At 43.2% G+C, this 27,643-nt stretch overlaps 1 protein-coding gene across 1 annotated transcript in view; it reads right to left on the bottom strand.

Annotated features, from left to right (window-relative positions):
* LOC129705854 (potassium voltage-gated channel subfamily KQT member 1-like) overlaps window positions 1-27,643 on the bottom strand; it is a 633,448-nt gene that overhangs the window by 226,379 nt on the left and 379,426 nt on the right. The window contains exons 13-14 of the mRNA XM_055649698.1: window positions 18,811-18,886; window positions 15,023-15,117 (exon numbers count right to left, since the gene is read on the bottom strand). Of these exons, the coding sequence (XP_055505673.1) occupies window positions 15,023-15,117; window positions 18,811-18,886 (171 nt within the window). The remainder of the gene's footprint in view (window positions 1-15,022; window positions 15,118-18,810; window positions 18,887-27,643) is intronic.

Genomic DNA, 27,643 nt, shown 5'->3' with positions numbered 1-27,643 from the left:
TTGTAACATGCAGTCCCACTTTTGAGAATCAGAATGTCCCATTACTCCACCCGGTCACATTGATTAATTAATTGAGCATTTAACTGCATTGGGCCTGTACACGTGTTTAAAAAAGATGAGGGGGGACCTCATTGAAACCTATTAAATAGTGAAAGGCCTGGGTAGAGTGGGTGTGGAGTGGTAGAATCTAGGACCAGAAGCCCATAGCCACAGAATAAAATGATGTAGCTTTGGAAAGGAGATGAGGAAGAATGTCTTAAGTCAGAGGGTGGTGAATCTGTGGAATTCATTGCCACAGAAGGCTGTGGAGTCCAAGAGAATGGATATTTTTAAGGTGGAGATTGACAGATTATTGATTAGTATGTGTGTCATGGGTTATGGTGAGAAGGCAGGAGAATGGTGTTGAAAGGGAAAGATAGATCAGCCATAATTGAATGATGGAATAGACTCGATGGGCCGAATGCCATAATTCTGCTCATAGAACTTATGAACTTACGATCAATTGTTCTTAGAGTTTGCACTCATCCCTTAAAGGACAGTTTAAAGCAGGCCTGGGTTGCCAGAGTTAATCAGACTGAGCTGCCTGATTAACTGTCTGGCAGGCCACAACATGAACATACCCACTACTGCTTTACCATGTGCTCCCATCACTCATTAGCTAAGTGGGAGTTCATCCATCCACACACAGCCCGTGCACATCTCCTTGGATGCAACTAACCTGCAGCAAGTCAAGGCAGAATTCAAAGCCTCACCTCCCCCGTGTTGAGTGAAGTCATGCATTTTTGATTCAGAAATAGGAATGTTCCCCCTTCCCATTCTCCTATCGAACTTTCTGTTCTAAAATCAACTCACCTTTCCACTCTCCTACTGACCTTCCTGTCCTGGGCCTTCACCACTGTCAGAGAGAAGCCGCATGCAAATTGGAGGAACAGCACCTCATATTTCGCTTGGGCAGCTTACCACCCAGTGGTATTGATTTCTCTAATTTCAAGTAACCCTTGTTCATTATCTCCTCTTCCACAGCCCACAATGGACCATTGTGGGCTCCCACTTTCTTTGGTTGTCGGTGCTGGGAGTTTGTTCTGTACCATCTCAAACCTCTATTTTCCCTTACCCCTAGCTCTCTGCCTGAAGAAGAGTTTCGACCTGAAATGTCACCTATTCCTTTTCTCCAGAGGTGCTGCCTGTCCCGCTGAGTACTCCAGCATGCTGTGTCTATCTTCGGTGTAAACCAGCACCTGCAGTTCCTTCCTACATGCATGTTCACATTAAGCCAGAGGCTCATTCCTCCGTAGTGCAAAAATTAGAGGTGCGTTGTTTTGTTCGCAATGGGTTTCTAAATGGACATAGTTTTAACATGTATTGTAATGTTCTGACTTATTGGAAGTGTATGCGTGGAAGCCAATGCACAGTTGCTTCAGCACATGGCCAGCCATCTGGGTGTGGTGGAAGCGAAGCAGTAAAATTACAATGTTGTTTGGCTACTCTATACAAGCAAATTTGCACCAGAATTATTGCCCTGTAAATGCATTGTAAAGATCAGGTGTAACCCAGACGTTGGTGCTCAAGTTTGGCAAGTCGTGGAGAGCGAATATCTGGGCTGCAGATATTTTTGAGTATTGAGTCAGAGGAATTAAATCTTACCTCCATTTATTTATGAAAATCCTTGATCAACTCTTGTGCTTAGTCATTGTATCGTAGGGTGTCACAATGGTGACAACTCCAAAGTTAGGGGTCCCATGTTCAGTGAAGAGGTGCAAACTGAGCATAATTCCTGCATGCCTTCCAAATTGGCTCACATTGCAATGGGAGGAGTGTCAGGCTGTTGTGCAAATTAACTTAAGCTCAAGCGCAGGAAACACATTCACAAACAAAGAGGCCATGTGCTACTGGATGTTGCATTTGCTAAAACAGACTTTTCTCTGTTTTAGCACACACTTCCCAGAGGTCTCAAAACCCAATCTGCCCATCAATCACACATACATCTACCAATGTTTCCCTGTCCACCATCTATCCAATGTTTCCATCTTAGAAACATCCACCATTTCCCCTTGCTTGATTTAGATTATGCATGCAACCATTTCATACCTTTTCATATCCCTTAGAAACTGCAGTATCTGAAACCACACGAAAAGTTGGTACTGGAGTAGGCATTTTGAATAAATACTTAGTTAAAGGACTAAGGCCTTAGATGGGAAGTGGGATATCTGTTCAATATCTCCTCCCCGATTTTCACCTGTCAAAATCAGTACCCCATCGTTCCTCTCAGCCCGCCGTTCCTAGTCTCCCCCATTTCCCTTGATTCCAAGCTATAGGGTAACTCTACTCTGGCAGAGTTGACTACATCCAGTGAATTGGCCTCCACTGCACCCTTCTGCGGAGGAAATGGTTCATAGATTCACATTATCTTTCTGGGTGAAACGGTTTTATCTGCTGCTCCCTCGCAGTCCTAAATGGCCTACCCCTTATTCTTAAACTGTGACCCTAGGTTCTGCACTCCCCAACATTGGGAACATTTTTCCTGCAAACTTATCTTATTCAACATCTGCAGCCCTTTGCTGGCTCCACATGCCCTCCCAGCATCCGTCGTTATCTTCAATCTTCCCAGTCCCATCTGACTCTATCTGCCCCTCCTCACTGGATCTACATGTCACTTGCCCTATCCCTCCTCCACACCTCTTTGTACTGGCTACCTCTTCTCTTTCTGACCCCAAATCTTGTCTGTCCATTTCCCTCTGCCTGGGCTGCAGAATTCTTTGTTTATTTTTTGTTCCAGGTTCCAGCATCTGCAGTCTCGTGTGTCTCAGATCATTCGATGTGTTAGGTGGTTCTTTGGCTGGGTTCCTACTGGCAAGCAAGAGGCACCTGGATAATTCATGCAATGCTTCAATGGGCACACGTCAACAGTGTGACTAGAGAGAGCAAGCAGTCCTAAAATGGCAGATGTGTTCCAAAATGAGGAGGCCATTGCTTTTTCGGCCTCATCCAAGATTCAAATGGATAGAGATTTTTGAATCAATGGGTGTCAGGGGGATTTTTTTCAATGTGCTGAAGACATACCCTAGACAAGGGAAGATGGCTTTTGTTGTTTTCGGTTAATTATGTCAGCCCCAAGATTTCCACCGGGCTATCTCCAACCTGCTTCAGTTCTTTCATTTGGTCAGGAGTGTAGATGTTCACTGACGATTACGGTGTAATAATTGCAGCACTTTAGATAACAAATGTTCCATGTTTCATAGCTTGCACCAAGACCTGGACATCATTCAGGGATTCCTTGATCATTAAAAAGCTACAATTGACATGAAGTTAGCCTGTCCTATAAGGGAGGGTTAAAGTAGCATTATGTGTAGAAAGGAACTGCAAATGCTGGTTTATAACCAAACACAGACAAAAAGTGCTGGAGTAACCCAGCGGGTCAGTCAGCATCTCTGGAGAAAAAGATGGGTGATGTTTCACGTCGGGACAGACTTCTGAAGAAGGGTCCCGACCCGAAACATCACCCGTCCTTTTTCTTCAGAGATGCTGCCTGACCCGCTGGGCTATGCCAGCACTTTGTCTATCTAAGTAGCATTACATGGGCATGTAGAGGCATTATCATCACCAAGATCATCACCTTCTATGGTATACATGTCACCATTAACCAGAAAGTTAACTGAACCAGCTATATAAATCCTGTAGCAAATGGGAGGCTTGATATTCTCAGGTAAATGACTCTCTTCCTAACTCCCCAAAGTATTTTCCATCTACAAGGCAGAAGTCAGGTTTGTGATGGTATATCGAAGATAGACACCAAGGAAAGGTATGAATATTGATTTCTCTAATTTCAAGTAACCCTTGCATTCCCTCTTTTTCCACCCCTCCCCCACCCTAGTCATCCTGTTAGCTCCACTGTTTGCATCCTTATATCCCATCGTTATCACCTCTTCTACAGCTAACAATGGACCATTGTGGGCTCCGCCTTTCCTTGGTCATCGGTGCCTGCTCTGATTTGCTCTGAACCTTTTCATACCTCTCTCCCCTGACTCTCAGTCTGAAGAAGGGTCTCGACCCGAATCGTCACCTATTCCTTTTTTGCTGAGATGCTGCATGACCCGCTGAGTTATTTGTGTCTATCTAGCATTTTGTGCCTATCTTCAGAGCAAACCAGCATCTGCACTTCCTTCCTACACATGTTGTGATGGAATATTATCTATTGGCCTGGGTGAGTGCAGTTCCAACAACACACAAAAAGCTGGACATTGATCAGAATAAAACAGTCTGTATGTTGAGCATCCAAGATAGAAACACAATGCTGGAGTAACACAGCAGGACAGGCAGTATCTCTGGATAGAAGGAATCGGTGATGTTTCGGGTCAAGAACCTTCTTCATACAACCCTCCTCTCTAACATTGCACATCGATCAGTACCAGACCACCATGGCTGTGGCCATACCATCTACATTGTGCATTTCCGCAACTCACAAAGACATCTGTAACGACGCCTCCCGTCTCTTCCACCATATATTTAAAGACCATGAATTCTCCAACAAATAAGCTTCATCCACACCACAGCCCAGAATTCTCCAAAAACATGTTGAAAGAGGTCAGGGTTAACAACTCATTTCAGCTTTTGTGTTTGTTCTGCAGTGTGTGTCTAGACCCTTCACATGACACTACATTTATTGAAAGTTCCAGCTGGATAATTCCACAATGCAGGAAAGAAAATAAGATAAACAGGGGGAAAATAACTAAGCCAAGGAAAAGAATGCTACAATGAAAAAAGGTACAGAAGCCTGAAGTCCCACACCACCAGGTCCAGGATTAGCTACATTCCTACAACTATCAAGTTCTTGAACCAACCTACAAAACCCTAATCCTATCTCGACAAGGAACACTACACAACAACCCCTGCGCTACCACGTCCTTATGGTTTTCTCTTGCTGTGTTGTGCTCTAATGTCTTGTTTTTTTTAAAGTTTTCTTTCTTTTGGAAATATTTTGTGTTATTTATGTGTAATTTATGTATAATTTAATTTTTGTGTATAGTTTAGTTTAGAGGTAGAGTGCAGAAACAGGCCCTTCGAACCACCAACTCCGTGCCGACCAGCGATCCCCGAACACTAACACTATCCTAAACTGGGAACAGTTTACATTTATACCAAGCTGATTAACCTACAAACTGTACTTCTGTGGAGTGTGGGAGGAAACTCGGAGAAAACCCACGCAGGTCAGGCGGAGAACGTGCAAACTCCGTACAGACAGCACCCGTAGTCAGAATCGAACTCGGGTCTCTGGCACTGTAAGCGAACAACTCTACTGCTGCGCCACCGTTCCCCCCACACAGTTGATTTGCCTGTGTTGCTGCAACAGGCAAGATTTATCATTCTGCTTGTACCTCACCATACTTGTGCATATGACAATAAACTTGACTTGTTCTGACTTGATTTGAAAGTCTATTTATAGAAAAACTGGGAGACTGGAAGAATTATAGGGTTAAAATTTCCTCTTTGGAAATGGTAGGAATGTTAACTCTGATTCTTCAAGATTTACTTAATCTTTCAATATAATCAAAAGTAATATAGGGATGCTATCAATACTTGGCAGGTCAGAGGGCACCTGTTGAGAGACAACATTACAACTCTTGAACTGCAAGAGGAAAGAGATAAACAGAGTTAAAGATGTTGAGAAAGATGGGAGAATGTAATGGAAATTCCATGATGGGATGGAAGGCAGGAGCCATTTGAAATAATGGATGACTTTCAAAGATAGAAAAACTAGTGCCATTACAGAATCTGAAGTTCTGAAGGAACGGGAAATGGGAAATCTGAAACACAAATGCTGGAAATGGTAATGCGGACATGCAAACTGGGAACAGGCATAGGCCACGGAGCTGCTCTTCAAGCCTGCTCTATCGTTCAATAAGATTCTGGTTGACCTGGTTACAACCTCAACTGTGCAATATTCCTTATTAAGAATCTTTCCTTTACCTTATGAATATTCAAGGACTTATCTTACACCACACTTTGAAGAAGTGTTCACAGGGTCTGAGAAAAAATGTCTTTCCTCATCTCTGTGTTGAGTGGACCAGTAACTGAATGGCTGAGTAGACTTGATGGACCAAATGGCCCATTTTGCTCCTATAACTTATGAACTTATGTACATATCTGGCATTTGTATAATTCGACATTCATATACTATATGAAGGATTTTAAAGCCAAACTAAGGATTTTCTCAAAATTTAATGAACATCCTATCCTACTCAGATTTGTTGTGGAAGTTCCAGCTGGACTTTTTTGGAAGAGTATAATCTCAACACAGTGGCGCAGCGGTAGAGTTGCTGCCTTACCACGCTTGCAGTGCCAGAGAACCAGCTTCAATCCCAACCACGGTTGCTGTCTGCACTGAGTTTGTACGTTCTCCCCGTGACCTGTGTGTGTTTTCTTTGAGATCTTCGGTTTCATCCCACACTCCAAAGATGTACCGGTTTGTAGGTTAATTGGCTTAGGTTTGTATACTCGGTATAAGTATGAATTATGCCTAGTGTGTGCAGGCTTCTGTTAATGTGCAGGGATTGCTGGTCTGTGCGGGGATCGCCGGTCGGTGCGGACTCAGTTGGCTGAAGGGCCTGTTTCCGCGCTGTATCACTAAACTAAACTAATTCAAGAGCCCAGGCACACACAATGCAAGGCAGTCCCAAGGCTGAAGTGAATTATTATCCCTGTGCCATTTCAGCTCACAGGACAATGTGTTTTTCTGGCCTGTGGTGTGGTGAAGCTTTCTTGCCCACTGATTCAGCCTCTTTTAATGCTGTCTACAGAAGGTCCTGTAATATTCGTCACACGCTGCAAGTAAAAGGTGTTTGTTCACCTACTGTTTTAATTTGAAGGCAGAAGTGAAGGAAAACCAGCTGTGATAATGTTTTCTTCACGCTTTTCAAACTTTTTTAATTGGCGCTCTAAATGGCAGATATTCCAGAGCTCACATTGCTTTGTACAAATGGAGAAAAATACTCAGAAAGCTTAATTCCCAGACCAAGGCGAAGGGATTTAATCAACCCTGTTCTGCAATGCATGTGCTGAACTTTGCAAGCTGGAGGACTGAGGGAAGGAATAACAGCTCAATGAACTTTCACTCAATCCATGAGTATAGCACCAGGCAACTGGGCAGGCCAACATGGAGTCACCTGCTATGGAGGATGATAACTACCAAAGACACCTCCGTCTCCCCCCCTACATTGGGGTTCTGGGGTGGAGGTTGGAGGGTACTGCACTGAGGAGTCCCCTGCAACCTGTTTCTCTGGCGTTTCACACTCGCCAGCTGCCTGCCTCGTTTGTGAAATTGAATCCTGTATATGGAGTGTGTGAGGCTGCAGCACCTGTTCCATCTAAAAGGGCTGCTCCTTGCCTTCTGGCTGCATTTCTCACCCACCATCCTCATCTTTGGACAGCCTGTGCGTAGGGAAGAGGGTAGGGCTGAAGATATCCTGGTTGGGTTGCTCCTGGGCCTGGCCAAGCTGGCCATCCGCGAGTCATGACGCCAGGCGGACGAGGGTTCTGCCCGAGCCGGCTGCCTGCCCCTTTTCCGGGGTTACGGCCGCGCCCGGGTGGTTTTAGAGGGGGACAACCTGGGGGATTTCCGGGGGATTTCCGGGGCCGCGGGGGGTTGAATGCATCCTTGACAAGGATTGTAACATAGTTGTGTAGTGGTTTATTTAGTATATTTGTTTGTCTTGTATTATGGTGGTGGGTTCTATTTTGTTTTATTGTATTGTAAATATCATTTTTAATTATTTAATACATTTTTTGATTATAAACAAAATGACACTGTGCGATGGGATGCTAAGTTACTTTTGTGCAAAAAAAATCACTCCTATTTTATACTTTTCTATAACCATTAGGCTATTAAACACTACAACCTCCAAATAAGCTCCAAACTAGATACATTGGCAAGAAGGCAGGAGAATGGGGTTGAGAGGGGAAGATGGATCAGCCATGATTGAATGACAGAGTAGAAGTAATAATTTCACTGTTTTGACTGGAACATGTGCCAATAAACTGCTCTTGACTCTCTTGACTGATAGAAAGAGGAGGAGCAGGGGAATAAGCTTAAGGTTAAGACATTGTATTAAATGTCAGAAATAACAGAAGAAAGTAACTTTTTGCAGGCTATGATCGCAAAGATTAACGGCAACATGCAAAATCTATAAAACTTTGCAATTTATTTTACAATCACACAAATTGAGAGCAGTCGTGGACTGTTCAGCCCCAGTTAATAAGATCATGGCTGATCTGATTGTATCCTCTACTCTGCATTACCATCGATCCTCTGCAACCTTTCAGCCTCTTGAGCATCAACAATCTTTCTATCTCTGCTCTAAAGACATTCAGTTATTAGCTTCCACTGCCCTTTGAGGAACAGTCCCAAAGACACATGATCTTCAAAAGAAAATAAACTTTACCTCAGCTCTGCCTTAAATGGGCCAGTCCTCGATTTTAAAGAATGGCCCGTAATTCTAGTTATTCCCAGAAGAGGAACTATCCTCTGAATAAGTCCAGTCTGAGGAAGGGTCTCGACCCAAAACGTCACCCATTCCTTCTCTCCAGAGATGCTGCCTGACCCGCTGAGTTACTCCAGTTTCTTATGTCTATCTTCGGTTTAAAGCAGCATCTGCAATTCCTTCTTACACACTATCCTCTGTATATTTACCTTGATCTTTGCTTAATTTACACTGGAGTAGAAATTAGTACCCATTGATCTTGTTTGCGTTTTAGGTGTATGGTGTGGGTTGTTCAGTGTGTGAGTGGGGTGGGAGATTGCAACCTTCATGTGGTCCACCCTGTTTCGACTAATGCAATCAGCTCGACGTGCACAAACAAATAGATGTAGTTATGGCCCGAAACGTTGCCTATTTCCTTCGCTCCATAGATGCTGCTGCACCCGCTGAGTTTCTCCAGCTTTTTTGTGTACCTTCGATTTTCCAGCATCTGCAGTTCCTTCTTAAACAAATAGATGTAGTGTTTTGTTAGGCTGCGCACGTCATATGCAAGAAGAAGAAGTGTGTGAGTGCGAGTGTAAAACCCACCCATTTGGCTTTGGGGTCTCTTGCAAATAATGTTAATCTTACGCCCAAATTTGAGAGTCCATTTTTGCACCCATTCACAGAGGAAAACTGACAAAGACAAGCTACAACCCTGACGTTGTAATTAGAGGCAACACAGTTGTCACTTTGGCCCCTTTGAGATAAAGCTCCAGGTGAGTGAAATTGACAAAGGGCCTGCTCATGGACTTTCGGGATCGAGATCAAAGTGGTGGTGGAGGGGCAAACTGAACACCTTTATGATCTGGGCCCGTTTCCAGCTTCTCATTAGTGACTTAGTTCCTGCAGCAGTGGCCATGACAACTGTAAACACCTCTACTTGCAATGAGTTGCATGAATGGTGGCAACACATTTATATCATAGAGAATGTAGAAAGGTACACCACAGGCCCTTCGACCCACAATATCCCTACTGAATATGATGCCGTTAAACTAATCTTCTCTGAGCGCACATAATCCACATCCCTCTGTTCCCTGCATATCCCAGTGCCTATCTAAAAGCTTCTTGAATGCTCTTATCGTATCTACCTCCACCACCACCCCTTGCAGCACATTCCAGGCACCTACCAAAGGTGGTATGAATATTGATTTCATGCCCCCACATCTCCTTTAAACTTTGCCACTCTCATCTTAAAGCTATGCCCTCAAAACTTTGATTACCACCTTGGGGAAAAGATTCTGACTGTCTACCCTATTTATGCCTCTCATAAATGTATATACTTCTATCAGGTCTCCCCCCCAACTTGTGACGTTCCAGAGAAAACATTCTAAATTTATCCAAACTCTCTTCATAGCTAACCCAGGCAGCATTCTGGTAAACCTCTTCTGCACCTTCTCCAAAGCCTCAACATCCTTCCTGAACTCGGCACACAATTTTCCAACAATGTCCTCTTTGTGTTCATGCTTCCAAATCCTGCCCATCCTTTATTTACTCATTCCCTCTACGAAGTAGAGTTCTAATTCTGTATTTGTTTCTGTATCCATCTAAACAAGATTTTCTTGTACATGTGTTTCAAACTCTTCAAAATACTGATGTTCCCTGAACCCATTTTAGTGGAGGAGAAAGGCTCTTGTGTAAAGGAAATCGGACTACTCTCTAACACCCTCTGCTGTCTTTATAAATCTTTTTTTAATTAAAAGTGCTCACTGGCTACACTCCAGTCCTTTAACAGAGCCACAATAATCTCTCCGATAAAATATTTGAGAAATTTGCAGCATCGTGTATTATGTGGGAAGGAACTGCAGATGCAGGTTTTAACTGAAGATATATAAAAAAGCTGGAGTAACCCAGCCGGACAGGCAGCATTTCTGCAGAGAAGGAATAGGTAATGTTTCAGGTCGAGACGCTTCTTCAGCCTGAAAATCATGGGAAATTAGAGATATAGACGGTGATATAGAACGAACAAATAAATGAAAGACGTGCAGAAAACAATGATGATCAAGGAAAGGTGGAGCCCACAATGATCCATTGTTGGTTGTGGGCTATGTGATAACGAGATACACAGACAGTGAAACTCAACAGGACGCCAGTGAGACTAGAACGATGACCAGGGTGGGGGAGGGAGGGAGAGAGAGAGGATACAAAGATTACTTGAAATGAGAGAAATCAATATTCATACCACTGGTACGTAAGCTGCCCAAGTGCTCCATTTGCATTTGGCCTCAATGGACAAAACTCTGACAAAGGAGGAAACCCAGGACAGAAAAGTTGGTATGAGAATGGGAATGGGAATGGGAATGGGAATGGGAAGGGGAAACATGGAGTTAAAGTTTAGGAAGGAACTGCAGATGTTGGTTTACCCCCCGAAGATAAATACAAAACGCTGGAGTAACGCAGCGGGACAGGCAGCATCTCTGGAGAGAAGGAATGGGAAAGAAGGAGTCAAAGGAATCTGTAGGAAGGAATTAACCCCAAATGTCTCCCATTCCTTCTCTCCAGCGATGCTGCTGTTCCGCTTTCAGATACTCCAGCTTTTTGTGTCATCAGGGGAGCTTAAAGTGTTTTGCAACCGGGAAGTCACATAGGCCAAGGCGGACTGAGGGAAAGTGTCCAGCAAAACCTGACCTCCGGCAGGAGATTGGCAGCTCGACAGATGTGGTTTGCAAAGTAGCCAGGACACGTTGTTGTAAGTATTGGCTAAATATAAGATCACAACGATAACAAGGCCTGTTAATTGGCCTTCATCAACCAGTCCTCAGGCAATTTCAGTTGAATTGATTTTGCATCATTGGTATAGAGATTAACCAAGTTTTCACACCGGTTTCATTTTGTTACTTGGCACACCAAACATGGTCAGAGGCATGTGTCTGAAGAAGGGTCTCAACCCAAAACGTCACCTATTCCTTTTCTCCAGAGATGCTGTCTGACCTGCTGAGTTGCACCAGCTATTTGTGTTTATCTTTGGTTTAAACCAGCAGTTCCTTCCTGCACATGCAGTCATTGGCATATTTGCTGTTGGTCAATAATTATGCTCTTAGAGCACTCTGAAGTGGGCCCTCACAACTCTAACTTTGAGTGGGGTTCCTCTGTCCTCAGAAGCTTTTAGACCATCTATGTGAATTACATTGCATCAGCAAAGGTGTTTGAATATTCAGAGATGTCTTGTCAGTTATTGTGTTCTCACATTGTAAGTGTTCAACTGAACCATTTGTCAGACGCAACATTTTGCAGCAAACAATGTCATTGCAGCTATTGAAGTTGGGTTGAATCTAAAAACCTGATAGACTTTGAGTTAGAGAGACTCTGCGAAAGTTTCCAAAAGAATGTCTGATTTTCGTAAAATAAATACTCTCTGAGTTATGGATTGTTCCCTGGGACACATTTGGAGACAGACATCAAGTTTAGTTTAGTTTAGAGATACAGCGGGGAAACAGGCAATTCGCCCCCCCCCCTCCCCCGAGCCCCGCACTGACCAGCGATCCTCGCTCATTAACTCTACCTTCACACCAGAGACAATTTGTAATTTTTACTGAAAGCCAGTTAGCCTATAAACCATTACGTATTTGAAATGTGGGAGGAAATTGGAGCACCCAGAGAAACCCCACATGGTCATAGGGAGAACATACAAACTCTGTACAGACAGCGTTTGTGGTCAAGATCGAATCTGGGTCCCTGTCACAGTAAGGCAACAACTCTACCGCTGTGCCACTGTGCCGTCCCTTTTTCTACATGACTTGGCAATAACAATGACCTCAAAATTGAACAACTATGTTTCATCTTCTGCTTTCTCTTTTATTATTCTGTCTTGGGTATTTAATTGGTCCCAGAAACACATAGGGAGTTCCAGATTCATGCTATCCATGTGAGAATATTTCCTTCTTTCACCACTTAATAGCCGAACTATAATATCAATGGATGCTGAAAGCCCTGTCCCACGGTACGAGTGTACGAGTTCATTCCAAGAGCTCTCCCGAGTTTGCCCTGATTTGAACTCGGAGATTTACAGTAATGGCCACTCGTCGGTACTCGGGGCTCACGTGGACATTTTTCAACATTTTGAAAAATCTTCACGAGTCTTCCCGTGCTTACCTGCCGTTAGCAAGTCTTCCCGAGTACTTGCCGTTAGCGGTACGAGCCGCTAAGAGACGTCCCCGAGCTCCAACATTCATTCTCCGTGCTTACCAAGAGTTTGATTTTTTTTTTAACTCGGGAGAGCTCTTGGAATTAACTTGTACTGTGGGACAGGGCTATAAGACTAACAGAAATCTTTTAAAGAGTGCTTTTGTTATTGGTGATTGGATTGAAGTTGCATTCAATACTTTTAAGGCCACTGAAGATATCTGCATTTTTGCATCAACCTGCATAGGTTATGTTAGGCGGGAAAGATGTAAAGGGGATCTCAGGAGAAGGTTTTTCACACAGAGGGTGATGGGTGTGCAGAATTAGCTTTTGGTGGAATTGCAGAATCAGGCACAATTACATTAAAAACACATTTGGACAGCTACAGAGATAGAAAAGGTTTATAGGGATACGGGCCAAATGCAGGCCAAGGGGACTAGCTCATGTAGGCAACATGAGCTAGTTGGCATGGATGAATTGGATCAAAGGGTCTGCATTGGTGCTGTATTCCTCTCTGACTGTGAGCTAGGGATGGTGAGAATCTGTTCTGGAACTATTAATGGGCTTTGCCTCATACACTGAATCTCCAGGGAGGAATTATTAATTGCAAAGCTGTACAAGGATAATAAAGGTCATAAAGGAACAGAATGGCCCTGGAAGGCTTGTTCAGAGCTGGCAGGGCAGCCTAGAAAACGTAAAAAACAGATTGCTTCCCTTTTTTAGCTGAGCCGTAGGATATTAAAACAGGAGATTATGTTGCAACTGCATCAAACCCTGGTTAGGCCACAGTTATGGTACTGCATCAGGACTGATCATCATTTTACAGGAAGGATGAAGGCACAAGAGAGGGACTGAGGCTGTTTTGAGGATTATAGCAGCGTTGGAGAACTGATTCTAAAACAAAGAATTCCAAGTGAACATTTATTCAACGCCCTCACCATTCAAGATGTGCAAGTTGAAATGTTAGGGTGGCACAGTGGTACATCTTGTAGATCAGCTAACTCACAAATCCGGTGATCTGGGTTCAGTCCTGACCTCTGGCGCTGTCTGTATGGAGTTTGGCCTGGGTACTCCTTCTCCATGGGTACTTATTTTTCTCCCATGTTTCAAAGACGTGGTGGGTTGATCGGCTAATTGGGCCACTGTAATTTGCCCCGAGTGTGCAGGTGACTGGCAGAATCTTGGGGGAGTTGATGGGAATGTATGGAGAATACAATCGGTTTCAATGGGTGTTTTACAGTCAACATGGACTGAGTGGGCCATGGCTCCGGTTCTGAGCTCTATCACTCTATGACTATTTCACAAAGCATGTAATAGAGCTTTAATAGATTGACAAAGGCAACTATATTTGCTCAGGCAGAGAGTCAAAATTGAGACAATACAAATTTAAGTTTGAAAAAGACCAGTGGACATTTAAGTATTTATTTGCCATGGAAAGAGTGGAGCAGTTTGGAACTAGCTACCTGAATAAGTGGTGAAAGCTGAATCCCTCAGCACATTCAACAAATACCATGAGGAGCTTCTAAGAGGCTCCAACCTGTGAGGATGTACACAAGCTGGGAGGCAGTACACTGGGTAGAGTTCTTTTTTATCTGACAAAGTCGTCTTAGGCTGAATTCTTCCCTGTTGTGCTGCAATTTTGATCAGGCATCTGAAACATCCTATCGCCAGGATGGTCGTCCTGACCTCCCATCTACCTCATTGGACACCCTCAGACCATCTGTAATCAGACTTTGCTGGACTTTACCTTGCACTAACGTCATTCCCTTCATCCTGTATCTACACTGTGAATGGCTTGATTGTAACCATGTATATAGTCTTTCTACTGACATAGCAGGCAAGAAAAAAAAAAGCTTTTCACTCTACCTTGGTACACGTGACAATAAATTAAACTAAACTGAACTAAGCTAAACTGAACTAAACTAATGAATTATTAATTTCCTGGCCATTTCATAGGTGGGATAATAGAGCTGTTACTGATCCCAAGGCAATATCCTACACTAAAAGTATTCAAGATGACACATTCCTTCTTCTGCTGCCTGACCGGCTCAGTGTTTCCAGCATTCTCTTCTGACCTTCCCTACCCTCTCACACCCAAGTCATTCCAAGCTCCTACTTTCCCACCTTCTCCAGCACAACTATAGCATGTTACACAGGAAGCTTGTTATGAACATGACAGCGGCCATTTTAAGAGATGACTGCATCGGCTTCAAGAGGTCAAGGTTGAAAAGGTCAAGGAGATGGGTGAGCTGGCTCAGTCCACAACCCCAATGTGATGAGTCCCCTGGATATATAAGGTCACCAGTACGTACGCTCAATATCCCGCAACCTGTTTACATTTTACAGTCAATTCTCAGGGTGCCAATTGTAGAGTAATTACAGTTAAATACCTTCTCTGCAGTTCCTTGATTCGCACCATCAGGTTGAGATGACCCTGAGAATACTGTTCGATTACATCTCTGACATCGTAAGGCTTTCTGGCTTGCTGTGAAACAAAACAAATATTTGCAGAACTATGAGGCAAGGTAAGGATGGAAAGTTTGGTGTATTTTTTTCCCGCCAGTATGCTTTGAATAGGGAAGTAATTGCTTACTGGCAACGGGAAGTCAAAAAGAAACCATCTAAAATGCAATTGTATTCAAGACCACTGGTGATTACTGACATGAGGTGAAACTAGTCTCAACCAAATAGTAATTGAAAGGAATAGGAGCTGCAGGGTGGCACAGCAGTATAGCTGCTGCCTTACAGTGCCAGAGACCCAGGTTCGATCCTTATTATGGGTACTTTCTGCTCGGAGTTTGTATGTTTTCCACGTGACTGCAGAGATGGGTTTTTACAACAGGAGGTGCAACTCCAGAGCAAACAAAATCATGAGAGACCTCTTCCACCCCTGCAACAGACTGTTCCAGCCGCTACGGTCAGGCAAACGCCTCCGTTGCCGGATGTGCTCCGGTTTCCATCCACACTTCAAAGACGTATATGTTTGTAAGTTAATCAGCTTTGGAAAACATTGTAAATTGTCTCTAGTGCGCAGGATATTGTTAGTGTATGGGGGTCGCTGGTCGACATGGACCCGGTGGCCAAAGGGCCTGTTTCAGTGCTTCCCTAAGTATCAATGATCCAGTCCTGCTGTATAACAATGTTTCATTGACCTTAACGGAGAGTCAAACAGGTGAGCTGTGAAGTATGTTGTCCTCGGCATTGGATAGTTAGGCAAGACCAATCGCACCCCATTACAATTGCATGGTTTGATGCAAACATGAGCTTTTAATATTCAGATTGTAACCGTATATTTTCCCCAGGGCTTGTGGATTTATTTGCAGTTATTAGTGCCTAAGCTATTATCAACCAATTGTGACCATTTAATAAGAATCCTGAGGAATTTTATGCTTCACATGTAAGGAAAATAAAGATCTTTGTGGCCCCAGTAACATTAATAAACCAAGGCTGATGTAAGCCTGTGGGGGATGTTAGAACAGAATGATCAATTCCAAATATTTAAACATGAGCGGCACAGTGGTGCAGCTGGTGGAGCTGCTGCATCAGTGCCAGAGACCCTGGTTCGATCCTGTCGTCTCACAATGCCAGAGATACAGCTTCTTTAAAATTTAAACTTTAGAGATACAGCACGGAAACAGGCCTTTTGGCCCACGGAGACAGCTCCGACCAGCGATCACCCCGTACACTAGCACTATCCTACACACTAGGGACATTTTACAATATACCAAAACCAATTAACCTACAAAGCTGTACGTCTTTGGAGTGCGGGAAGCAACCAGAGAAAACCCATGTGATCACAGGGAGAATGTACAATTCCGTACAGACAGCACCCGTAGTCAGGATTGAACCAGGGATTCTGGCGCTGTAAGGCAGCAACTCTATCGCTGAGCCACTGTGCCGCCCCATATGTTCGACCTTGCTGGCACACAATGCCAGAGTCTCGGGTTCGACCCTGACCTATTCCATAACTATGTGGCATTTGCACGTTCTCCCTGTGGCCGCGTGTTTCCTCCAGGTGCTCCGATTTCGTCTTGCATCCAAGAGACATGTGACCTTGTAGTAAATTGGCCTCTGTAAATTGCCCCTAGTGTGTGGGGAGTGGATGAGAAAGTGGGATAACATAGAATGGGTGATCGATGGGTTGGTGTGAATTTGGTGGGACGAAGGGCCTGTTTCCAACCTGTATCTTTCAATCAATCAATCAGTCAATGAGCTGCGTAACAAGGAACAGCAGATGCTGACTTAAACCGAAGATAGACACAAAAAGCTGGAGTAACTCAGCAGGACAGGCTCCCATCTCTGGAGGGAAGGAATGGGTGACGTTTCAGGGCAAGACCCTTCTTCTTCCAATGAGGTAATCATACTAAGTTTCATTTCAGCCTTTTATCACCAGTGAGAAACTGTGTCTGTCCAAGAGACCAAATATTTTCAAGATGCGTTTCACACTGAACTGTCCCAGAATTCCCCAGTGTGAGAGCTCTGTCCATTAATCAGTATCTCTCTGGTTGGTCTCAATATATCTTGAGCTTCTGATCAGAAGCAGTAAATATTTAGGGCTATATGAATGAATGAATGAATACGTTAATTGTCATTGCACAATACTGTGTAACGAAATTCCATTGCATCTCCTCCGGTTAAAAAATACAAACACGGCAACCATTGACACATATGTACACTTATTAGTAAAAATAATAAATAAGTATTTAAAAAGAATTTTAAAAGAATGTTGCATTTCTTGGAATTACATTTTGTTTCCCCAGTGTTCTCTGTTGGAATTAAGTTCTTTTATCGCACATGGGTAAAAACTATTTTTTAGTTTACAGAGACCTGAATCGCCTCCCAGAGGGTAGCAGAGTGAAAAGGTGGTTGGCAGGGTGGGATCTGTCCTGCTTGATGTTTGTGGCCCGGCGCAAGCATCGGGCCCTATATATATCATCCAAGGAGGGCAGTTGAGCGTTTGTAATGCTCTGTGCAGTTTTTATAACTATATGTCTTTGAACTTGAAAATTCTCAGTGTTTCCAGCCTGTCTTCAATAGCCCTTGTTAAATCATGAAACAGGGGTGCCAAACGGCAAGGAATTGCCAGCCATCCTATTGATACAGTATAGAAACAGGCCCTTTGGCCCACTGAGTTCACACTGACCCGCGATCGCCCCATACACCAGCACGATCTTACACACTGTGGCCAATTAACAATTTTTACCGAAGCTAAATTAACCTACAAACCTGTACGTCTTTAGAGTGCGGGAGGAAACTGGAGCAACCGGGGAAAACCCACGAGGTCACGGGGAGAACGTACAAACTCCGTATAGACAGCACACACAGTCAGGATCGAACCAGAGTCTCTGGCGCTGTAAGGCAGCAACTCTACCGCTGTGGTACCATGCTGCCCCTGTTTGTTGATTGCTATCCAGTCTGTGGAAAGGCTATACGTGATTATAATTGAGCCATCTACAGATACACGATAAATGGAATTTAGGATAAAGGGCCGTGCAGTTTAGAAGACAACTTGGTTATGGTAAATTGCCCCTAGCACAGAGGTGAGTGGTAGCATCAGGGAAGGGTCGTCGGGAATGTGGGGAGAACAAAAGGAGATTAATGAAAGATTATCGCCACTGATCGGTGTGGATTCAGCCGGTGAAGGGCCTTTTACCTTGCTCCGTGACTCTATTACTGAACCAAGTAAACAACCTATCAATTTACAGTAATTACAAAACGTAAAATGAAAGGTAAAAATGAAGAATGGGAGCACGTGTAAAAACAGTCACAGCTCTACACAGCATCAACTGGGAAAGGCATTAGTTAAAAAGTAGGACAGAAAATAGCACAGACTGGTTCCTTATCTTTGTAATCAAATAACTTCACACAATCAGTGGAAGCGACTGCATAGCTGGTGAAAAGAAACTGGAATGTGTTAGTGGAAAGTGATATAGGTGCTGAAGTTGAAGAGTCAAGGTCATAGTAGAGAGAGAAATAAATTACATGTAGCCAGGTCGAATTTCAGCAGCCCCTGTTCTTTCCAGTCTTCCCTTCCCCATTGAGACAGTCTCCCCCATTGACAACAGCGGAGAATAGAGGGTGTAACATGCAGCCAGACTACTGCCAGACTTTCTTATAGGGTCCAAGTGAGACAGTAGGAAAATGTTTTTAACTTCCCCTTCTTTCATTGAGGACTCACCTGAAATTTCTTCTTCGCGACAAAATACTGTATCCTTCGAATCACCTTGATGGTGATCCTATGGGAATCTCTCAGCCTGTAAACAAAGCAGGATTGTGTTAGGAGGGAAGATCTTTGGGGAAAAGACTTCACAATTAAATTTTATTTTCTGAGTGTCATTTTTTTTACAACCACAAGCACATTTAGTTTAGTTTAGTTTAGTTTAGAGACACAGCGCGGGAACAGGCCCATCGGCCCACTGAGTCTGCGACCACCACCGATCCCCGCACACTAACACCATCCCTCCTGCACACACTAGGGACAATTTACAATTTTACCAAAGCCAGTTAACCTGTCTTTGGAGTGTGGGAGGAACGCGGTCACAGGGAGAACATACAAATTCCATACAGGCATCACCCATAGGCAGGATCAAACCCAGGTCTCTGGCACTGTAAGGCATCAACTCTACCGCTGTTGACACAGAAATTCTGTAATTTTAATTGTGCCTAAAATTAAATAAAGTACATTTTTTTTCATCCCTTTATTTTCCCCTCCTCCCTCTTTCTCTGGAGTTGGAACGCCCTTTCATCAGCACCTGTCTTCATTTAATCTGCGTTATTTTTATTCAGCTTTTAGTTGAGAGAATGAGCACTGGGTATATGCGACAATGAGGAGTTAACTTAAAGCCGATCGGTTAAACAGAGTCTCTTTACTCAACATCTGTAAGCATCGATGCATGGCTCATAGGCCTCAGGGTCAAATAAGAATTATGAGTGACGAAGGCCTTTTATTGGTCTTACAATGTGACCCGGGTTCAGACCATCTGATCAATGCAGCATCTTTGGCTCAGCTGTCCACTAGGTACACACACTGATTATAGTTGTGCTTGGGCAGGAATCTTCAGCAGTGAAATATTGGTACACGATGGGAGCAGAATTATTTGGCTAATAAAAACCACAAGGTTGACATTAAGGGTGACATAGTGGCGCAGCAGTAGAGTTGCTGCCTTACAGCGCCAGGGACCTGGGTTCGATCTATGGGTGCTGTCTGTACGGAGTTAGTACAATCTCCCTTAGATTGTGTGGGTTTTCTCCGGGTGCTCCGGTTTTCTCAAACATTCTAAACACGTGCAGGTTTGTAGGTTAATTGACTCCTGTAGTGTGTAGGATAGAACTAGTGTATGGATGAACATTGGCTTAGACTCGGTGAGCCGAAGGGCTTGTTTCCACACTGTATCTCCAAACTAAAACTAAACTACACATTCAACCTTGAATGCAAAGACTAAATGTATCCTGCCATGGCTATGGTGCATTGTACTCCTCCCATGACATTTTGAAATTCATTTCCTTTAGATTCAATGAATACATTGTATGTTTGCAAAGGTGTGGATTGAGTGATTTTGAACAAACTTGAACTTCAAATTCCTTATCTTTGTGTTGAGAGGCAAAATTCTATCCCCAATGTGTTTTTTTTTCGATTTCTTTCAATACCTCGTGTAGGAAGGAACTGCAGATGCTGGTTTATAGGCGTCAAATAGAATAACTCAGCGAGTTAGACAGCAACTCTGGAGAAAAGGAATAGGTGACGTATTGGTGCAGAACCCTTCCTCAGACTGAAAATAGAAATGTGGAGGTGGGAATAAATTGGAGGCAAGAAAAGGCCAGAACAAATCCCAAGAACAAATGGATTTGTTCTTTTTCTCATTTTATTTCCCCCCTCCCCCCCCCCCCCCCCCCCACCTTTACTTTCAGTCTGAAGAAGAGTCTCAACCCGAAACATCAACTATTCATTTTCTCCAGAGATGCTGCCTGACCCGCTGAGCTAACTCCAGCATTTTGTGCCTATCTTCTTTAAATACTTTTGCTGATTACAATTTAGGTAAAATGGGATTTTGCAAAACAGTGATGATTTTACGTTCTAGATATACAGCTCCTTTTCTTAGAGCTATTTCTACAGGCCATAAAGTTTCCAAAAAAAACATGTTGAACCTCACTTGTCACAGCCTGCCAACCTGAGAATGACCTGTTTATTCTCACCTATTGCTCTCTGTCTTATCGCCAATGCTTGATAACAAGGAACGAGAAAGAGAAAGGCTGATTATTGCCTGCGCTGGGCAGTTAAAGATGGGAGGTTATGTGATGAATCCCCAGGATACATATTGTACAACCCTTAATGTCATTTCTAAAACCTCACAGTCTATAGATAAGGAGTTTGAACTTCAAGTAAAGTTACTCAATCCTCACCAATTTATACATTGTCATCACAAAGACTTCAACAATTACCTATCTGGTCACTGGACAGACACAGTGTGAAAAACTAGCAGGTTCCATCTACCTCTGATATACTTAAGAAGGTGTACAGTGCCAAACATTTAAACTCCCTTTCGCATTCCCATACTGATTCTGTTGTGGGTCTCCTCCACTGTCAGTGAGGTCACATGCAAATTTGAGGAACTGCACCTCAAATTTTGCTGGGGCAGCTTACAACCCAGTGGTATGAATATTGATTTCTCTCATTTCAAGTAACCCTTGCATTCCCTCTCTCTCCATCTCTCTCCCACCCTAGTCGTCCTGCTAGTTTCACTGTTTGTATCCATATGTCCCTTTGTTGTCACCTCTTCCGCTGCCAACAATGGACCATTGTGGGCTCCACCCTTCCTTGTTCAGCGGTGCCGGCTCTGATTTGTTCTGAACCTTTTCATACCTCTAGTTTCCCTTTCCCCTGACTCTCAGTCTGAAGAAGGATCTCAACCCAAAACATCACCTATTCCTTTTCTCCAGAGATGCTGCCTGCCTGACCCGCTGAGTTACTCCGGCATTTTGTGTCTATCTACAGTGATTTGCTTTGTGTCTAGTATCTGCAGAGTCCCCATTTTGGAATCAGAACCTTTAAGTAGTTAAACTATCTATTTGTGCAATTGACATATTCCTGCAACATACCATTTGCACAGGATATATATCATGATGATTTATTGAGGGTGCTGGAAAAACAGATTCCACAGCTGAAATTCTAGTAATTCATTCAATTAAAAAGTCTCCCATTCAAATTTATGTCCTAGCAGCTTTAACTAGTGGCAATTTTATGTAGTTTAAAAACATACAGGATGTGAACACGTTTTAGGGAAGATCGTTTTTTTGCAAATCTGTGATTATTTTACTTTCTGGATTTACAGCTTTTTATTTAGTGCTATTTCTGCAGGCCATAAAGTTTCCAAAAAAAACATGTTTTTCCAAACTAAATGTTCATCTTCTGCACAATGGCAATTACAGACTGCCACAGCAAATGTACAGAGGCTTATTTTGCAGTTTGTGAGCAACTGCTAACATCAGAAAGTTGATAGTCCCACTGAGTTCTCACTCCTGCTGAAACAGTTGGATTAATTACAGAAATATCCAAACTTGGGTCATAAACAGTCAAAGCCAAACGTTGAGTAACTCATAATGCTATTAGAACAGTGTTATGTCTACTATAAAACTGGGCCTAATTTTAAATGTTCTTTCTCCAAAATGTAATATTTCAGTAACAGTATCTGCTTAAGCAAAAAATAAGTGGTAGTGGGGGGGGGGGTCGGGGTGGGGGGGGGGGGGGGGGGGGGGGGGGGGGGGGGGGGAGGGGGGGAGTGGAGCTTCAAATGGGATTAAGAAAGGAAAATACTGAGAGGATTGGTGAGCCAGATTGAAATAGCGGCAACGAATAAAATTATTACACATGGAGGTAAATTAAGTAGTCACGGAAATAATGAAGGAATTATAAGAGAAACAGGTAGAATCAGTCCAAGATGGTGGCCAAGCCAGGCGCCTCTTTGTGTGTTGGTCGCAGAAGTGGATCTGCAATCACGAATTATGATCACACTACTCTTTTAATTCTCAAATTTGCGTAATTCCCTTTATTATGTAGCTGTACACAGTGGATGGCTCGATTGTAATCACGTGTTATCTTTCCGCTGAGTGGTTAACACACAAAAGCCTTTCACTGCACCCCGGTACATGTGACAATAAACCTATTTATTTATTTATTTATTTATTTTATTTATTCCGAACAAGTAAAGACATTAAAGACATTAATAGTAACAAAATCGAAATTATCAAACAATTGGACATTACAATCAATATTTACAAGCAATGAAAAGAACAAAAAGCAAATTTCCAATGTCCAACTCTGTGTCTGTACAAGCTCGAAAAGGAGTGAGAAGAAGAATAACTTATTAAATCTCACCCCTTTTCCCCAACACTTCTACCATATTTAAAAATCAATTAATTAATAATAATAATACTACCCCAGGCAATTTCCCATAATACCTACAGACATATATATACATACAACTATTATACACATACAAACTTCATATATGAAGTAACCAAACATAAGTAAACAATTGTAAAGCAATAGACAAACATTAACCCCCACTTGTCAGCCAATCTAGTTTAGTTTAGTTTAAACTAAACTAAACTAGACTCTTAAAAAAAGGCATAGAAGGACAAGCAACCCGAGAAAGAAAACACAGAGTAGAAGCAAAGAACTGCAAATGCTTGGTTCACAAGCAAAAGATACAAAGTGTTGGAATAACTCAGCGGGCCAGACAGCGTCTGTGGAGAACATGGAGAGGTGATGTTTCGGGTCGGGACACTTCGTCAGGCTGATACAATCATACAGAGAAGAGGAATCGTTCAAAGGGAAATGGGTAAAGAACGATAATCAAACAAAGCAAAAAAATGAGGCACAAAAACAGAGCAAGATATACAGTACAGAGCACAGGAGGCAGTTCGAGTAAGTTTGCAGATCAAGGCACGAAGTGAAAGGGTGAAAGAGATCACTAGATAGACAGAAAATAGGACAGAGAAAGTAAGAGAGACAAAATAAAAGAGAGAGAACCGGAGGGAACGAAGCACTGATGGAGAGCAAGATAAAAAGACAGAGAGCTGGATCAATGCCAATAGTTTGCCTTTGATCAAATATACTATCATTCACTCAGCTGCCACCTTCCTTTTGATTTTAACCAAAGTTTCAAGATATTTTTACTTTTCCAAACATTGGTTTAATTTGCCTGATTGCCTGTGGCTTACAGAGCTGCCCGAGCTTCCCAATTTGAGACATCTTTTAAAGAAACTACAACTTGATATCTGTTATGTCACCCCATGAGGTAAGAGCCACTGACCACAAGATAGAAAACTAATATTATATTGTCAATAAAGGCTAACATGAAAAATATAATTAGTGAACACAAAACTGCTCCACTTACAAATCTGGAGCCTTCAATTTCTATGGAGGATGAAACCAAAATCATGAACACATTGGATATCAGCTTTCCAATTGCATCACTTTTAATGGTGAGGAGCCTTCCTGCTGCACTAACCCCATCTTGGTTTATGTGTAACTACAAAAAGGAAGGCTAAAGGCAAGCAGGAGATTTTGCATTTTTCAGCTTGAAACTGTGCAATCTGGTGCATACTGTAGCGAGTCTTTTAATTTACATTTGAATGCAATATTTATGCTTTAAATTGGATTAGCTATGAATAAGGTTAGGGTAAATTACATTCCTAATTACATTCCACAGTAGAGCCATGCCCTGATCAACAGGTGCAGCACATGAATGATCTTTGTGTATTCATGTATGGAAATCAGATTATAATCAAGCACTTGGCACATGTTGACCAAACTGGGTCTCACTGCACATCTGGCACTACTCCTGACCCCGACTCCAGTTGCACACCTTCTCTCATTCCTGACCCTGAGCCCAGACTTACACCTGGCCCCCTATTCTACACTGATAGGGGGTCAGGTAGGTTCCCAGTGCTGAACTGCTGGGAATTGACCCAGCTTTGACTGCACACCTCGTACTATTCCAGACCTTGACTCTGGATGCACACTTGGCTTGCTCCTAGCCCCTCTGCACGGACAATATATCTGACCCACACATTAATCCCCATATCTGACCCCCCTGGACCTATTACGTTCAAGTCCATAGGTCCTTATCTAATGCAGTAGTCTTTTATGGGGCACTTCACGGACCAAATTTTGTATTTCAACATTTTCTACATCCATTGGCTTCCTTGTAATCTAACATGCTAGTTACTTTATCAAATGTCATCAATTGGTTGAACACAGTTTCTCATCCATAAAGTTATACTCACTTAGCTGTATAAGTTTTCTGTTACCATTTCCCTCATTTTCCTAACAAACTGTCCTGAAGTCATTTTCACCCTCAATATTTTCAGTTATTTGCTGTCTTCCTCTCAGCTGGTACTTTCCCGAAATGCAAAGTCCAATAACTATATATTTAAGCAATAATATTCTATTTAATGTGATCTTGAGAGTACATCATATTTTCTGTGGTATTCATAACACAACAAAGATAAAAAGATCTATGTTTTGATTGCACCAACCAACATGCATACGTTCTTATATTGCCGTTAATATGTACTAAGGGCATATTTTTGTTCCAATGCTCCCCATTCCCAATTGCTTTTACATTGAAGTGATTGAAATCCAAGTGAAGTTTAAATGGCATCAGAAAAATAAAACCTCCGGAGTGGTTGATGAGATAAACAAACATAATAGTTGAGTGGCAAGTGACAATAGTGCTACCTTCCCAATATTTAACTGAAGGAAATAATGGGTTATCGGGGCTGTATGTTGTGACAGAGAGCCTGACACCTTGCATGCCATTTTAGTATTACACTTATCCCACCCCCCCTGGATATTCCGGATTAATAAATTAAGGTTTTGCCAACTAATTACAAATCAGGCTAATTACAAATCAATAACATGAGCCAACTCCGAAACACGAAGCGCTGAGCATTGGGATCCAGACATCACGGACAACTGGCCTCAGTTCCCCGCTCACATCTGTCAGTGCTCTCCGTCTGAACCAGGGGCCGTGGAGCGTTTTGAAAGTGGCGGGTGTAGATTAACCCTTACTAATTTATGCCATTTATAACCTTCACCACACATATGTCACCATGCCACCCTTTACATGGTATTACGGTACTACACGAAGACTCTCTCTCTCTCTCTCGCTCAGGCACACTAGACAGTAAAGCCAGACGCAAGTAGCTGGCTGTTGGATTGTTCCTGTGTACTTAATGAAAATTGGATTTCACCATGAGAGTGTTTTATTTATGGGCCACCGATAAACAGGGGCCTGAGTGATCACTGGCCTTGGGGGTACCCGGTGAGGTAGTGGATTCACCGAGTGGGGGGGAGGGTGTGGGAGGGGCTTTTGAATTTTGAGGTCCCACGGTAGGGACTTTTTTTTAATTTGATGTATTAAAATCATGTTTTAGTGCATTGTAGAAGTATGATTTCAATGTTTTTTGTTTTAAGTATTTTTAAGAGGTAACTTTTTAAGGGGTAACTTTTTCCACACAAAGGTGGTGGGTGTATGGAACAAGCTGCCCGAGGAGGTAGTTGAGGCAGGGACTATCTCAAGATTTGAGAAACAGTTAGACTGATACATGGATAGGACAGGTTTGGAGGAATATGGACCAAAAGCAGGTATTGTAGCGGTTGTGGGCAAGTTAGGTCAAAGGGCCTGTTTTCACACTGTATCACTATGACTACATTATACCTCCACCATGCATGAATGCTTCCAAATCAAGTGGTTGAGTTTTATTGCCATATACTCAAGCATAGAAACATAGAAAATAGGTGCAGGAATAGGCCATTCGGCCCTTTGAGCCAGCGCTGCCATTCAATAAGAGCATGGCTGTTCATCTAAAATCAGGTACTTGATTTTGAAGCTTTCCTGTTTTTTCCCTATAACCCTTGATTTCGCTAGCTGCAAGAGCTAAACTCTCTCTTGAAAACTTCTGCGTCTTAAACTTATGCCTTCTGCGGCACAGATTCACACCTTTCTGGGTGAAGAATGTTTTCATCTCAGTCCTAAATGGCCTACCCCTTATTCATAAACGGTGTGACCCCCGGTTCTGAACTTCCTCAACATTTGGAACATTCTTCCTGCAGTGAAGTGAAAATCTAGTAGGCAAGCAGGATGCTTTCTCCAACCACCCCCATTTGAAGTCCACTATCTTCCACTGCTTCTACCCAGTGCTCGGTACTTACTTCCACCAACCACTGGTTGTCATCCAGGATGCACCGAGCTGCAGCCTGGTCCATGCCGGTCTCCAGGGCAAATTCGGCACAGAGACTCTCACGGCAGCGGCGCAACGCTTCCGACGCCTCCGATGGCCCAGGACTTGCACTGAGACTGCTCCAGGGCCAGAGCAGCAACGAGCGACTCGCCAGCCCGGCAAACACTCGCCAGCCCCGCTCCCCGTCCGCATCTGTCCCCACGGCTCCATCGCGCCATCGCTCCATCCCTCCCTCCACCCTAGGCTCTCCAACGCCCGCGGCCCATGCAGTTGATATTAGTTGTGAAATTCTCGTTGAGCACAGAATTTCTCATGACAGAGCGTGAGAAATTCTGTGATCGGCGTGATAGCGTGAGAATTTGGCGAAATGCGTGATTCTCACGCTGAATGCGTGAGAGTTGGCAGCTCTGGGTAAAATTGTAAAATTATCCCTAGTATGTAGGATAGTGCTAGTGTACGGGGCGGTTGCTGGTCGGCTCGGATGCGGTTGGGCTGAAGGCCTGTTTCCACGCTGTATCCCGAAAATCAAAATTAAAACTACTCCAATCAGTCTGACGAGTCCTGAACCGAAATGTTCGATGTATCGATGTTCTCCAGAGTTGCTGCCTGACCCACTGAGTTACTCCAGCACTTTGTGTCTTTTTTTGTAAATCAGCACGAGCAGTCCCTTGCATCTATTGAGTTTATAATGTGAGCTGCACATGCATAAAAAGCTTCATTTATAGGGACACAATCTTCCTGGTAAAGTGACCCAAGAGAGAAGT

Source organism: Leucoraja erinacea, chromosome 18 (genome assembly GCF_028641065.1).
Source record: "Leucoraja erinacea ecotype New England chromosome 18, Leri_hhj_1, whole genome shotgun sequence".
Lineage (NCBI taxonomy): Eukaryota > Metazoa > Chordata > Chondrichthyes > Rajiformes > Rajidae > Leucoraja > Leucoraja erinaceus.
Note: the sequence above shows the minus strand (reverse complement) of the source record. Positions and strands in the feature narration are given on the sequence as shown.